At 41.3% G+C, this 15622-nt stretch overlaps 1 protein-coding gene across 1 annotated transcript in view; it reads left to right on the plus strand.

The window, feature by feature from the left end:
• The window catches only part of LOC137431861 (corticotropin-releasing factor receptor 2-like), a 125826-nt gene extending 111353 nt beyond the window's left edge, over positions 1 to 14473 (plus strand). Inside the window, exons 8-13 of the mRNA XM_068123638.2 lie at positions 697 to 757; positions 843 to 909; positions 1039 to 1124; positions 9290 to 9425; positions 9531 to 9572; positions 13452 to 14473. Coding sequence (XP_067979739.1) covers positions 697 to 757; positions 843 to 909; positions 1039 to 1124; positions 9290 to 9425; positions 9531 to 9572; positions 13452 to 13592 — 533 coding nt within the window. The 3' untranslated portion in view covers positions 13593 to 14473. The remainder of the gene's footprint in view (positions 1 to 696; positions 758 to 842; positions 910 to 1038; positions 1125 to 9289; positions 9426 to 9530; positions 9573 to 13451) is intronic.
• The last annotated feature ends 1149 nt before the right edge of the window (positions 14474 to 15622 follow it).

Genomic DNA, 15622 nt, shown 5'->3' on the forward strand with positions numbered 1-15622 from the left:
AAAAAATTATAATAATAAAAATTCCACTTTGACATTATGGGGTATTATGTGTAGAACATGAGCTGTATTACAATTATTTCATGAGCTGTATTACAATTAAGTTTATTCCACCTTAAATTAGGACTGTAACACAATAAAATGTCTACAAAGTCAAGGGGTGTGAATACTTTCCAAAGGCACTGTATATTGAACTAGCATGTATATTATTTCTATTTTGCTTAATCTTTACATGATACCACAATGTATATCACTTACACTATCTATGAGTTGGCAGGAAAGCTCAGAGAAAAATGTACTCACCGATGAGCTCTCCAGTCTGGGTTTGATTCCCGATCTGACTACAATCTGCTACCCTGCTGCCTCGCAGGCAAAGAGTTGCTTCAGTAACTGCACCGTCCTTCGGATGAGACCTTAATCTAGGAACACTTCCACACAATGGCTGTTGCAAGTGGATGTTAAAGACCTCATGGTGCCATTTGCAAAGAGCAGGCAATTCCTCTCCAGACTACTATCACTGGCAAGGCAATATCAAATCATCCAGTTTTTCTTGCCTCGAAAGATGCTTTGGCAGTCCCCATCACCCTGGGAAGGCTATATCATCGAGCTATATTTGAACGGCCACTTGTTTGACTATTCTTCTCCTTGTAATGTGAATTTGAAGGAATGCGTTATTTGTGAAACTTTTTGTGATTTCAGTTATACCAGCACCCATCAGTATTATGTGGGCCCTCGTCAAGCTCAAGTACAGAGATGAAAAGTATGTGCATCTTCAATTTGATATATAAAGATTTAAAGGTGCTTTCCCAAAGCTATGCATCTAACCCACGACTGAAATTCCATAGGTGTTGGTTTGGGAAATTAGATTACATCGACTTCATATACCAAGGACCCATCATACTGGTGCTTTTGGTAAGATGTGTGGTACATTTATTACAATGTCATGCACTTTGCTGCACTTTCTGCACTTCTCTGATCTTTAACATGCACTCTGCTTTCCGTACCAAATATACAGTATGTAAATAACCGATTTTGTTGCAGGCCAATTTCCTTTTCCTTTTCAACATAGTACGCATCCTTATGACAAAACTACGTGCATCCACAACATCTGAAACCATCCAGTACAGGTAATGTACTCATGCCAAATGGCACTGCTTACATTCTAATGAATTTTACTGCTCAAGTGGCATAATGCTTGCTGAATTACACAGACTTTCATTTTAAAATGACAAGTAGTTTACGTGTTTAGTTCAATTGTCTCACAGGATGTAGAATAATGAAGAGGGAGGGCATACATACTGTTACGTGTTCCTCCCCGACCTCCTGGTCTCGGTATACCTCCGAACCCCGGGAGGGGCCACGGCAGAAAAATATATTATTCCGTGTCGAAACCAATAAGTAAACCACACCAATGGTTATGAACAAACCAATAATATATTATAAATCACACAGGAATAACATTACCACAAATGACAATTAAGAGTGCACTCTCTATTCCATCAGCTAGCATGCATAAGGTAACTCACAGTGTTCCAAGTGAGTGGAAAGAACCTTCCCCAATGTCTCTATATTCGCGTCTTCGAGCTCAGAGTTGGTCCCCTCCAGTGATCAACGGAACGATGTCGACTCTAAACCAGAATCTCGTTCCGAGGGCAGGCACAGACACGCCTCCTAAAACGGCACCAAGGCGCACGCGGCCCAAAGCGGAGAAAAGGGTCACGTGGTTAAAGTGGCATAAAGGCGCACTCACGGCAACTGGGAAATACAACGGCACCCTCCAGGTATGAACTTTCACTGTTCACGGTCGGCGAGCCGTAAAGTAATCGTCAAAAGCCTCGGTGCACACACACACCAAAGATACGTCTGAAAACGGTGGAAACGGTTGACGAAGCAAGGAAAGTCTGCTCGACACGCGAAGCGCATGAGTCAAAATGGCCGGCGGCTCGTGGTTCTCGAGTCGTCACGACCCAGAGATGATTCTTCGGAATCTAACGCCACCTGACACGCAGGGTGATCCGTCACAGCAATAACAACTTTATCGCAGGAATTCCTTTTTCCCAGGAAACCCAAAGTACGTGACTCTTGCTCGACAACGTTTGTTGCAGACCGCAAAGCAACCAGCTTCTTCTCCGACTCCTTCGCTCGCCGCCCCTTCCTCTCCACCTCATTGTCTTCCGGTTCGGGTTCCTGTATCATTTTAAGTTAACCTTTTCAACTTTTAATAACTGTTCATAAACAATAAACCTTTGGAAGACAATAATAGTACATAGAATCAGAAATCTTTCAAGTGGAGGAAAACCACAACAGCGGAAGTGACGAATCCGTAACAATACGCACATACACACAGTGCCTATAGAAAGTATACACCCCATTTCCAAATTTTCACCTTTTGTTACCTTCTAGCCAGTAATTAAATTGCATTAAATCAAATTTTTTCCACCTTTCTGTACACATCGTAACCCACAACTTGCAAGTGAAAAACAAATTCTACAAATTTCAGAAAATTTATTTAAAATACAAACAAAACTAGAATATCTCGGTTGGATAAATGTCCACCCCCCTGAGTTGATACTTGGTGGAAGCACCTTTGACAGCAATTACAGCTGTGAGTCTGTTGGGATAGGCCTCTACCATCTTTGCACACCTTGATTGGGCAATATTTACTCATTCTTCTGTACAAAACTGTTCAAGCTCAGACAACTTGCATGGGGACTGTTGATGGACAGCAATCTTCAATTCATGCCACACATTTTCGATTAGATTTAGGTTGGGGCTCTGACTGGGCTACTCAAGGACATTTATCTTTTTGTTCCTTAGCCACTCCTGTGTGCTTCGGGTCATTGTCATGCTTCCGTCCCAATTTCAGCTTTCATGCAGAGGGCAGCAGGGTTTCCATCCATTTTCTCTTTATCCTGACATGTGCCCCAGTCCCTGCTGATGGGAAACATCCCCATAACATGATGCTGGCACCTCCATGCTTCACAGTAGGGATGGTGTTCTTTGGGTGATGTGCTGTGTTGGGTTTGCACCAAATGTAACATTTTGCATTTAGGCCAAAAAGAGCCATCTTGGTTTTATCAGACCACAAAACATTTTAACACGGTTACCAGTCTTTGCCATAAAGGCCTGTAGCTCTTTCAAAGTTGCCATTGGCCTCTTGGTGGCCTCTCTGATCAGTCTCCTCCTTGCTTTGTCATCCAGTTTGGAGGGACGGCTTGATCTAGGTACAGTCTTGGTGGTACCATATGCCTTCCACTTTTTATGATTGTCTTGACTGTGCTCCAAGGGATATTCAAGGCCTTTTAAATATTTTTTTACCCATCCCCTGATCTGTGCCTTTCTACAACTTTATCCCGGAGGTCTTTTGAAAGCTCCTTGGTGCTCATGGTTGAGTCTTTGCTGTGAAATGCACTACCCAGCACGGGAAACCAACAGGAACAGCTGATTTTATTCTGAAATAATCAGAATCACTACAATTGAACACAGGTGTCTTATCTTGTCTTCCCCCATCCAAAACCTTGATCTTTTCTACCCCCGTTAAAACAGCCCAAATCCGCCTCTTTCAATCACCAACTTCTTTCCTGAAATTCCTAGGGGTGAAATTCCTAGAAGTGTTAATTTACTTTATACCATGTACCCTTTCCTCCTCCCCAACCCCACCCCCCTTCCACAGATCTACCGACGCCCTTGTTCTCCACTGTTGTTGTGCTTGTGTGCTTCCCCTCTCTCCCCCTGTTGTCTCCCGCTCCCTTCATTGCATGTTTTATGTGTCTGTGCATGTTTTCGTGTTCAATGTGTTAGCTCTTACACGAGCCTCAATTCTGTATAAAAATCAGTAAATAAAAAAAAGGTGAACGCCAATTAACTTGGTGTGTGATTTTGAAGGTGATTGGTTACACCTGAGCTAATTTTCAATTGCTATTATAAGGGGGTGGGCACTTATGCAACCAAGATATTCTTGTCTTGTATTTTTAATTAATTTTCTGTAATTTGTAAAATTTGTTTTTCACTTGGAAGTTGTGTGATACGGTGTTTAAATAAAGGTTGAAAAAAACGGATTTAATGCAATTTAATTCCAGGTTATAAGGCAACAAAAGGTGAAATTTTTTAAAGGGGGTGTAGACTTTCTCTAGCCACTGCATATACATATATAGAGGATACATCCTGTCAATTAATTTATCCTTCACATTCTTCATTCACTGCAATCTCAAAACTCAGGAAGATGAAGCTTTCCACAATTTCCATGTGATCGTCTCCCAATCTGAACACATCGATCTTCTCCGTGGACGAGATTTTAATATTTTAATGTTTAAATAAAGTTTTTTCACTTTTCTTCTTCACTGTTTGCAGCAGTTTCATCAAACCCTCTTTACTTTCCACCAACAGAGTGGTATTGTCAGCATACTTTGGATTGTTGATACATCTTCCTCCAATTCTGACTCCAGCCTCTGTCATCCAAGTTTGATTTCCTCATGATGTTCTCACTATACAGATTGAACAACTAAGGGGAGAACCCAGTTTAACCCCTTTGCCAATTCCAAACCATTCTGTCTTTCCATCCTCTGTTCTTACTGTAGCTTCTTGTACAGACTTGGCATTTAATATGGAATATTTTTTTTCTTCTTGAATTGGGTTTACTTTCTGAACTCAGTATATCAATCTGGTGAGTTTTTTTTACCCTTCGGTGATGTCTTTGTTGAAAGAACCATGTCACTGAATGTCTTTCGCAGCAAGAAGTCAATAACAGGATTATATCACAGGTGGCGTGACAAAATGTAAGGACAGGTACATTTGACGATTGGCTTCACAATCGGATATACAAGGGTTGTTGTGTTCTGTATTAGTGGAAAACAACTGCTGCACGTCTACAAAAGTTATTGCCGCTTCCTCTGGAGATGGTCCGTCAACTTGACAATGCTGTTTGTCATGGAGTGGTGGCTTTACGAAATTCTGGCATGAAACAGTGTGCTATTGCTCGGGAGTATGGCATCACTCAAGGTCAGGTGTCAAAGATCCTGAAACGAAATGCTCAGAGGGGTGTCCCTACTCCAATACCGAGGCCAGGACGTCCACGCAGAACCACAAGGATAGATGATCGCCAGCTGCACCGGTTAGTCTGCAATGGCCGTACCAAGTCAGCTAATCGGCGTAGGGCTGAGTGGCATCAACTGACAAATGTGCCTGTATCCAGAAGGCTAGTCAACCAATGACTGGTTCAAGCAGGCTATCGTGCCAGGCGTCCCCTGAGAAAGCCACGCCTGACCAGACAACACAGCCAGCGCCAATTGCAGTGGGCCAGAGAGCACCGTCAATGGCAGCCAGGACACTGGAATCACGTGACCTTCAGTGACGAGTCTAGATTTCTGGTCTATCGTCAAGATGGCCGCGTCCGAGTGCACAGACAAGTGCATGAAGCCCACAACGAAGATTGTATAGTGCCAAGAGTCCAAGCTGGAGGTGGTGGGGTGACCGTTTGGGCTGCTTTTCATGCAGGGGGCAAAACTGACCTGGTTGTTCTGAATGGAAACCTGAACCAGTTCAAGTACAGGGTCATTCTAGAAGAAACATTGCTTCCATTTGCTCGTGCAGCCTTTCGAGGAAACTTTGTCTTCCAAGATGACAATGCACGGCCTCATCGTGCTCGCATGATCCAACACTTTCTTGCTGAACGTGGTGTAGAGCATATGGAGTGGCCTGCCATGTCCCCGGATATGAATCCGATAGAGAACTTGTGGGCAGAATTAACGCATCAAATCGACAACTTGGACCAGCAGCCGACATCTGTGCGTGAATTGCAGCAGACTATTGTCACTGCATGGCAAGTGATTCCTGTCCAAACCTTGGCAAATCTCGTGAACAGCATGCCTCAACGTGTATGTGCTCTCCTGAATGCTCGTGGGGGTTACACGAAGTACTGAACTGTAATTTTACTGTCCGTAATCCCAGTCATAATTTAGCTTTTGTTTTTGTTGAATGTTTTTTTGGCTAATGTGCAAAATAAAGAGATACTTCTGGAAAACATACAGAAGTTTAACACAGTACTGTCCGTGAATTGAGTTCGATATCAGTTTACATCACTTTCAAGGATCAATTTATTTGCCTCGAAATGTCAAATGTGGTTTTTGTTTCTTTTAAACGTCACATTAACAAAATCTAGAATAATTTCAACATAATTCCAATGAACTTTTGGTTCTAAGTCATCTTGAAAAGTAAGTTCACCCCCACAAAAAAAAAATCCATATTAAATGCCAAGTCTGTATATATACTATATATATTTAATTACTTTGTTCGTTACCCATGTGTGCCTCGACACAAACCTGTCTCTGAGTTCTGCAGGTAGTTCCTTCGACCTCATGGCTTGGTTTTTGCTCTGATATGCATTGTCAGCTGTGAGACCTTATACAGACAGGTGTGTGCCTTTCCAAATCATGTCCAATCAATTGAATTTACCACAGGTGGACTCCAATCAAGGTGTAGAAACATCTCAAAGATGACCAAGAGAAATGGGAGGCACCTGAGCTAAATTTCAAGTGTCATAGCAAAGGGTCTGAATACTTATGTCAATGTGATATTTCATTTTTTTCTTTTTAATAAATTTGCAAAACTTTCTAAAATCCTGTTTTCTCTTTGTCATTATGGGGTATTGAGTGTAGATTGATGAGGGAAAAAATGAATTTAAACGATTTCAGCATAAGGCTGCAACATAACAAAATGTGAAAAAAGTGAAGGGGTCTGAATACTTTCTAAATGCACTGTATATTATGAAAGCTCAGCTGGGAAACGGGTTTAGGCATGTTTTGGGGCTACAGCCTGATAGAAGATCGGCAAAGTTCTTTCCATACCAACCGACCACCTCCAGGCACCTATCCCTCTCCACATTATTTATTCAGCTCCGACCTTCCCCCTCTCTCTCTATATTCACCATAGCTTTGCTTTCAGCAATTTCCCACAGCATTTCATTCTGGTTTCCCATTCGATGATCCATACATCAGTCGTTTCAGTTTTACGTTTCAACATCAGTTTCACTTTGGGGTATCAGTTTAGATTAATCATCGCAACTTGTTATGCGACGCGAATAGTGTACAGAAAATGTCGTCAAAACCGATTTGGGGAGGAAATTTTTTCTAATTATATTCGGGGTCGAAAGTTTTTTTAGGATCATAAAGGGGTCTAAAGTGTTTAAAGAATCAATGATCTTAAAAGGGCCAAATGGGGTCTAAAGATGTCTAAGGACATAAACACAAAAGGGGTAAAAAGTGTCCAAATGGTCTTAAATTTGCCAAAGTGTCTTAAAAAGTCAATAGGTCTGAAAAGTGTCAAAAGGTGTATATGTCTCAAAAGGGTCGAAATGGGTATGAAAGGGTCTAAAGGTCTAAGGGGTGTAAAAGGTATAAGGGGGTTTAAAGGGGTGTAAAGGGTTCTAAGGAGTGGAAGGGGCTAAACGTGTGTCAATGGTCAAAGGGGATGAAGGGGTGTAAAGGGTCTAAAGGGATCTAAGCGATGTAAAGGGTCTAAGGAATGTTACTGGTCTTAAGGGGTGTAAATGGTCGAAGAGGTGGGTCCAAGGGGTGTAAATGGTCAAAGGGGTATCAGGGGTGTAAAGGGTGTAGAGGGGTCTAAGGGGTGTAAAGGGTCTAATGAGTGTTAGGGGTCTAAAGGGGTGTAAATGGTTGAAGGGGTCTAAGGGGTGTAAATGGTCAAAGAGGTCTAAGGGGGTGTAAAGGGTCAAAAACGGTCTAAGGGGTGTAAAGGATCTAAGGAGTGCAAGGGGTCTAAAGGGGTGTAAATGGTCAAGAGGGTCTTATGGGTGTCAATGGTCAAAGGGGTCTAAGGGGTGTAAAGGGTATAAAGGGGTCTAAGGGGTGTAAAGGGTCAAACGAAGTCTAAGGGGTTTAAAGGGTCTAAGGGGTGTAAATGGTCTAAAGATGTCTGAGGGGTTTAAAGCATGTAAGGGGAGTAAAGGGTCTAAAGAGGTCTAAGGGGTTTAAAGCATCTAATGGGAGTAAAGGGTCTAAAGATGTCAAAGGGGTTTAAAGCGCCGAAGGGGAGTAAAGGTTCTAAAGAGGTCTAAGGGGTGTAAAGGTTTAAAAGGGGTCTAAGGGGTCAAAATATGTTCTAAGGCATGTAAAGTGTCTAAGGGGTGTGAACGGTCAATTGTTTCTAAGGGCATGTAAAGGGTCAAAGGGGTATAAGAGGTGTAAAGGGTCAAAGGGGTGTAAAGGGTCTAGAGGGGTCTAAGGGGTTGAAAAGGGTATAAAAGGGTCTAAAGTGTGTAAAGGAGTGAAGGTGTCGTAAATACATTATCTCGGGTTCATAAATAAATTAACTTGGGAGTGCAACACGACAATAACCGGCCAAATGACCTCCTCATCACCATCACGGTATAAACCCCATTTTCAGGTACATCCTGGTTAAAAATCTGACGGTAGAAAGTTTTGTTGTGATTAACCTTGGGAGCTCAAGGCAGTTTGATCCCAAACAAAGAGCAAAACAACAACTCACCTTGTTGTGAGGATGAGGTAATCGTTGGAGGGTCACCGTTCTCAAGTGGCGGTTTGTAGTTGGCGTCACGTGGGTCCTTTTTGTGCAAACTATTTTTTCATACTTGAGAGTAATGTTATATGAGCAGTAAAAGTACATTTAAAATGATGTACAGGTTGTGTTTGTACTATTTTCAGTTTTTGAATAATGAGCGCATTTGAGAGGTCGCGTGACTCCTTTTTTGCTGAACTTCCCGATCATGGTAAAGTCTTAATTAAGAGTTGTTTCTCACATATGATAACATATTTGATGATCGGAGCTCAACATCAAACTAATTATATCTATATCTGTGTTGAAATCCGATAAAAATTGGGCTTTATATAAAGATATGTATATGTGGATCGACCCTTGGGGATCATGGCGACAGGTGGTGGCTCGGATGGTTTTAAGTTATGAATTGTGAGAAAATAACTGTTTTAAAACTCCTATTTATGTGCAGGGTGGTAAAATATGTTATCCCATAAAGTTTCTTGCCGATTAATCTTGAGAGCTCAGAGGAGTAGGTTCACAAAGAAACAAACAAACAAACGGACATTTCGCATATATAACACATCTGTATCTAACATTCAATACTGAGGTCCCGTTCAGTGAAATACTTATGAATTTGAATGGTCCTTGGAACAATAATGTCATCTTATTGGGACTCAGTGGGAGAGTAAGGGTCATGACAACATTAATGTACTTCACAAGATGATGACAATTTTTCAGACGAGGTGTGACACAATATTAAAGAATAACACATGAACTGCAGGAAAGTGGTGAAGGCCACACTGGTCCTGTTGCCTTTGCTTGGTATCACATACATGCTCTTCTTCATCAATCCAAAAGAGGAGGGCACCTCTCACATCATTTTCGTCTATGTCAACTCGTTCTTCATGTCCTTTCAGGTGAGACTATTATAAAGGTAACCTCAATTGTAATACAGTTCAGTTCTATGGAAGAGTTTGATTTTGAAAATGCATCCGTTTTTAACGCTTGACTTTTTCCGACAGGGCTTTTTTGTCTCCGTCTTTTACTGCTTCTTGAATGGAGAGGTAAGAAAGTAATAATTTGTGAAATGTGTTTTTGTTACCAAAGCCACCAAAGGTGGATGGAGGTTATGTTTTCACCCCTGTCTGTCTGTTTCTTTGGTTCTGTATGTTTGTGAAAAATATATCTCAAAAGGTTGTGGACGGGTTCAGACGAAACTTTGTTTTTGAGGTTGTCGCATATGTTTTGAGCATAAAAAAGAGTTGGACAGATTGGGAGTAGACAAAGAAGGCTCTTTGGAATGGCTAAGAAGAGGTCAGCTCAACTGGGATGGAGAACGGATCATTATAGGCCAAGTGACAAAGAAGAACTGATTCAATTTTTTTGAAGATCTGAATCTAGATCTCGATCACAGAATCTTTAAGTGATTCTTTACCATTGATTGCTCGGGTTAAAACCGACATATAGCACGATATCTCAAAACTTTAAGGACGAATTTGGACTAAACTTGGTGAATGCTTTGGTTAGGCGACAAGAACAAGCCGATTCCATTTTGGTTCAGGTCTGAATCTAGATCCGGCCTATCAGTGGGATACAAAACGTAAACTGTTGAGCCTGGCGGAGGTATGCGCTCTACCGAGTACCATTTAGTTTCTATATTTCATTGCGCCAATGTATGCCATAGATACATTTTTTGCCTTAATCCACAGAACTGGGTAAGCAGAATGCATGGATGTTGAAATGCATGCCTCACAGAGCGCATCATCTCCACATCCGTTTAGTAATACCATCTCCCACCACCTTTATCTAGAGAATTTGCTTCTCCCTCCCCCGCCATGTGAACCCGAGAGGAGCTATTTAATGTCCATGACCTGACCCTGGGTACCTCATACACATATTCAAAATTTTGTGGCGATTGGCCAAGCCTTTTGTGATTCTATAATTAGCACACACACACACACACACACAACATACACACACACGAATTGCCATATTTAATATATCCCAACCCTCACACGCCATGCTGAAACACCCAATTGGTTGTGACTTGTTTGAAGGGGGTGAAATAAGTGGGTGATATGTATAGGAAGAGGACATAGGGTATTAGTGGAGTATGGTCTACCGCTTATCAAACCACATTGCAACAAAGGTTGAGCATTTTTTTTAAACATGATAATCCGTCTCAAAAACGAGGGCCAAATCTATGCTCTAGTTAAGAGGAATCCACTTCAGGCCAAGAAAATTTCCACCAAATTGGATCATGTGAAATTTTATGTGAAAAAGCCGCTTTTCCAATTTGGTAGTAGTGTCAGCAGTAGGGGCTGGCAGGATAGCTTAGAAGTATGCACACTTTCTTTTGAGTTGCCTATCATAGCTACCTTGATCCTTAATCCAGCTATAAATACACTGTCATCCTGGTGTCTCCCATCATACAAGGCGATGAATCAATATATTTATCCATATCGGAGGTTTGAGAGTATCATATCCGAGGTGCTGAGGGACCCGTTTGCCACTACTGGTTTTGGTAGACATGAAAAATATTATGGTGTCTTTCTTGAAGAGTAGACAATTTATCATCAGAACCCTGGAACAAATTATATTTATGAAAAATGAAATTGAATGTCAGGCCTGACCAGCCTGTTTGAATGACTTTGACCAATAACATTCGTCAGCCTTCCACACAAGAAGGTGGGAATAATTGTGGCCATTAAAGTAGCAGCATGCAGTAGTAGTAATGGTAGTAGTTTGTCTTGGAATGTTCAAAATCTTTCTTGAATAAGTCAGAGATTTCTTGGATTACTAAATGTTTACACCTTTCTTGTACACTTAATTATAAGCTTTTAAATGTTCAATTTATAGAACACCAGCAGAGGTACCTGGCATTGCATGGTCTATTTCTTGTGGGGGCCAAAAACACTTCCCTACACCAACTAACGAATGGGGTCCCTATACCCACGATTGTGATTTAATTTTTTTTTTTAATCCCCAAAATCCAGCTTTAAAAAAAAAAATCCCCAATAAAACAAACTTTCGTTAAAAAAATTTTTTTTGCACTAAAACACTCCATGGCACTCAATGATGAACATGAACTTTTGAAAGTTTGATGACGATCCGTTCAGCCATCTCTAAGAAAAATGGCAACACACACACACACACAACAGCAGAATAACAAGGAAACTCCTCACCATCCACAAAATGTTTTACAAAAATCAATGCATCCTGAGAATGTACATCTTGAGATGAGAAGGAGGTAGCGGTCTGATGGAGCTCAACCAAGTGCACAGACCAAGTGCACTTGAAATATTCTCAAACAAACCTGTCAGTCCCCAGCGAGAACTGTAGGATTGGTTGAATACGTAAAAAGTGCAACAGACTACCAAATCCAATTTGTAATCAAACAGGAAGACAACAAACCAGAGAAGGTGTCCTTAACCCACCTATAATTTTTTTTGCAAAGGCATGTGGGAATGTAAGATGTCATACAATAAACCAAAACACCAATTAGTACAGCCCCAACAATTGCAAAAAATAAGAAAGAAAAATATATCACGAAATATCAACAGATATACACCGACAACTGGGAAAAAGATTTTAAAAAGCAGGAAGGTATAAAAAAAGAATTGGACAGATTGGGAGTAGACAAAGAAGGCTCTTTGGAATGGCTAAGAAGAGGTCAGCTCAACTGGGATGGAGAATGGATCATTATAGATCAAGGACGCTACACCAATGGCTTGAAGAAAATGGTGGGACTGAGTGAATTCGACAAGTGTAGGTTCTACAAGGTATAGACATAAAGTACGAGCCACTTCCTATCAGGATGTTAAAAAAAACTTATGTCAGAACAGCTGTACACCCAAAGGAACAACAAAGTATGTCGAGTAATCCACTGGCACATCTGAAAAAGTCTCAATATCCCAGTTCCAGAAAACTTGTGGAAACATGAACCAAAAGCAGTCACTAAAAACAAGGAAGTATGACCTAATGCTCACATATGACCTAATGTCCCATCAATCATGAACATAGAAGTACGGAGGTACAAAAAGAAAATATGGCTTTGCTAATGGAGGTGTCAGTTCTCAGCGATTTAGGCCGAAACAACGCAGGAATCAAGAAAATGACCAAATATCAAGACCTCAAAAATGAAGTGAAAAGATCCTGGAAGCTGAAGCGCCGAAATGGTACCAGTGATTATTGGAGCAACAGCAACGATAAAAAGAACCTTGCAGAGATCTTAAAAACCATACCTGAGAATGTTACGACAACTAACTGCGGTTAGAAGCTGTCCAAGGCTCGGTGACGATCTTTAAAAGAGCCCTCGGAACAAAACTTTGAGAACAAGAAAACGCAGTGGTCCATGAATCATGAATCATGATCCTTTCCTGAAGCAGAAGTGGATACTTCGAGACCTGGGAGGACTAATTTCCATCTTCTGAAACCTGCATTATTGAGATAACAACCAACGACACAGAAACCGGCTCTCTTACAGTACAGATGTGGATTAGCTATTGATATAATACCTGCTAACAGATAATGGTGCGAGGAATAAAGTCCTTCGATAAAAGGGCATTGTTGCAGTCGCACATCGGCAAAGGCACAGCAACAATGCCAGCACCGTCTTTGCTGCTTTCATATGCCATTTGAGAAAAGCAGTTCGATACTCTCACTACTCTAGATGAAATAAGATGAAATGAGATACAAAGATGAAATACTCTCAAGCAAACCTTGAATTCTTGAAAAGGAATAGTTGCCATGGTATTGCCGTTGCCTTTAAAGTAATATGATGAGGAATGCTAACTACAATGTTTTCCTATTATTGATAAACAACCGGTGTTGATTTGCATACCAACCTTTTTTTTTTTCTCTATTTGTTGTCATTTCTCCAATACCATAATTTCCATAATTTTTTTTCTATTCCCATTTACATGCTTGGCCTTGTGCGCCAGGTTCGATCAGCCCTGCACAAGCGCTGGGTGCGATGGTTGGACAATCACGTCGTGTGTGCACGCGTCGCACGAGCCATGTCTATACCCACTTCGCCCAGCCGTGCCAGTTTCCAAAGCTTCAAGCGCACCACCTCCGTGTGAGGATGGCAACGGCCATACTGCGCTGCGTTGACTGTTGCCTCGAGACGTAAAGAAATGGGACTAAAATTGCCTAGGATGGCTGTTGAAGCTCCCCACAGACTTCATTATGAGCTTCTGATTTGAGCAGCCAAGGGGACTTCTTGGATGAACTTGTGAGCATGACGATGTCAAGAGATCGCAGGTAACGAAGCACAAAATGTCCAATGATAGTAGCTGACTTCTGCTGAGAAGGTAAATTGGCACTCATCATGTACAGTCCGAAAGGAATTGCAAGGTGTTGATTTAGATTGCACAAAACTCAGCATGACCTGATGAAAAGCTTTAAAACTTCTTTTAGACGTGGTATGGGGGCAACCTGGCAGGGGATGTGAAGATCCACAAACATTTAGGTAAATTTACTCAGTTTGTATTCGGTTTTTTATTTATTTTGGTTATCACAAACTTCTGTTCATAAAAGCAATGAGTTGATGTCCTTCTGTCAAGCTATATTTTGTGTATTCTCTCTGTCCTCACTGTTCCGTTGTTATTGTTTCGTACTTTTAAGGATAATCCTCGTTCTGCACAACATGGTGTACTCCTGCATAAATCAATTCTCTAAGCTCTGTGCTGTTGCTCTTCGTCTTTTTAGATTGTGTCCTACAAAAAGTATTAGCCCCTATTTTTTTTCGAATTCACTTATCCTTTGTGAACTGTGATATTCATGTAAATGTGAGGGAACATCCAGCATGTAGGATTGCAGGATGGATATGTGATATTTCCTACGATTGATCATTTGTCTGTTTGTGCTTCTTTGAACATTCTCTTACTGTAGAGTAGAAGAAAAACAACATCCCCGATGGAACATTCATGAAAAAAAAAATTGCTAGTGGAAAAGAGTAGTGAACAAATCCTAATGATGATTGACAAAAAGAAATGCAACTAGCAATTAGCAAACGATTTCTTTTTTTAAAAAAGAGACAAGTGATGGAGCTTATTGGAGGAAAACGTTAGGAGGCAATGGACAAATTAGTTGCTTTGCGGACTTCTAAAATCAATTATCTGAATTCCGTTTTTATCAACACTGTGGAAACATTTACTTGGTGAAATACCGCAGCCACCAAGAAGGAACCACCTTTAGAGGCCATTTTCCCCGCGGAGCAGGGGTTGGCCTTTTTTGGGCGCCGTAGTCCCCTTTTTGAAGCAATGTTTTATGGCCGGATGCCCCAGCCACCAAGAAGGAACGATGTAAATGATTTAATTTATTTGCACAATGATGCACAATTTAATGTATTGCTGATTGTTAGCAATTTTCTTTTGTTGTTGTTAAACAATGGAACAACTGTTTGAACAATTATTTGGAAACAATGGAACAATTATTTGATATATTCAGACTTGAAATGTTTCATTAGGTGAATTTCAGATCAGAACAGATAATTACTTGAAGAGTATTTTATAAATTGATTTTATTATTTAATACTTTATTTAAAGTAAGTGTACTTTATGGAATAATATGCTGTCACTGTCCATTTTGTTGTGCTGAGTTGATGTATCATCTGAGTCATGGGTATTACCAATTTATGATTACCAAACTCAAGACCCTGAGATCTTAAGCCAGCCACCGAAACCATTAAGCCAACACCAGGCTTGGGGACAGAGGGAGGGCAGAACAAAGGGAGGAAAAGGGAGGGGGGACAGAGGGAGGTGGGACAAAGGTAGGGGACGGTGGGGGGACAGAGTGAGCAGGATGGACGGGGGAGAGGAGAAAGTTGGGGTGGGGCCAGGAAAGTGGGGAGATGGGGGTGAAAGAGAGGGGTGGGGGGGGGGAGAACTGAGGTACTGAAGTCACATTTTACATTTTATGGAATTTCCATTGATTCCATCCTCCCCCATCCAAAACCTTGATCTTTTCTACCCCTGTTAATTCACCCCAGATCCACCTTTTTGAAATACCAACTTCTTTCCTGGAAGTCCTAGCAGTGTCCATGTGTTTTATAACTCTCCCAATCCCCCCCCCCCCCCTCCCATGCCTCCTCCCAAGCCCTCTCCCTCCC

This window comes from Myxine glutinosa, chromosome 7 (assembly GCF_964187855.1).
Source record: "Myxine glutinosa chromosome 7, kmMyxGlut1.1, whole genome shotgun sequence".
NCBI classification, from domain to species: domain Eukaryota; kingdom Metazoa; phylum Chordata; class Myxini; order Myxiniformes; family Myxinidae; genus Myxine; species Myxine glutinosa.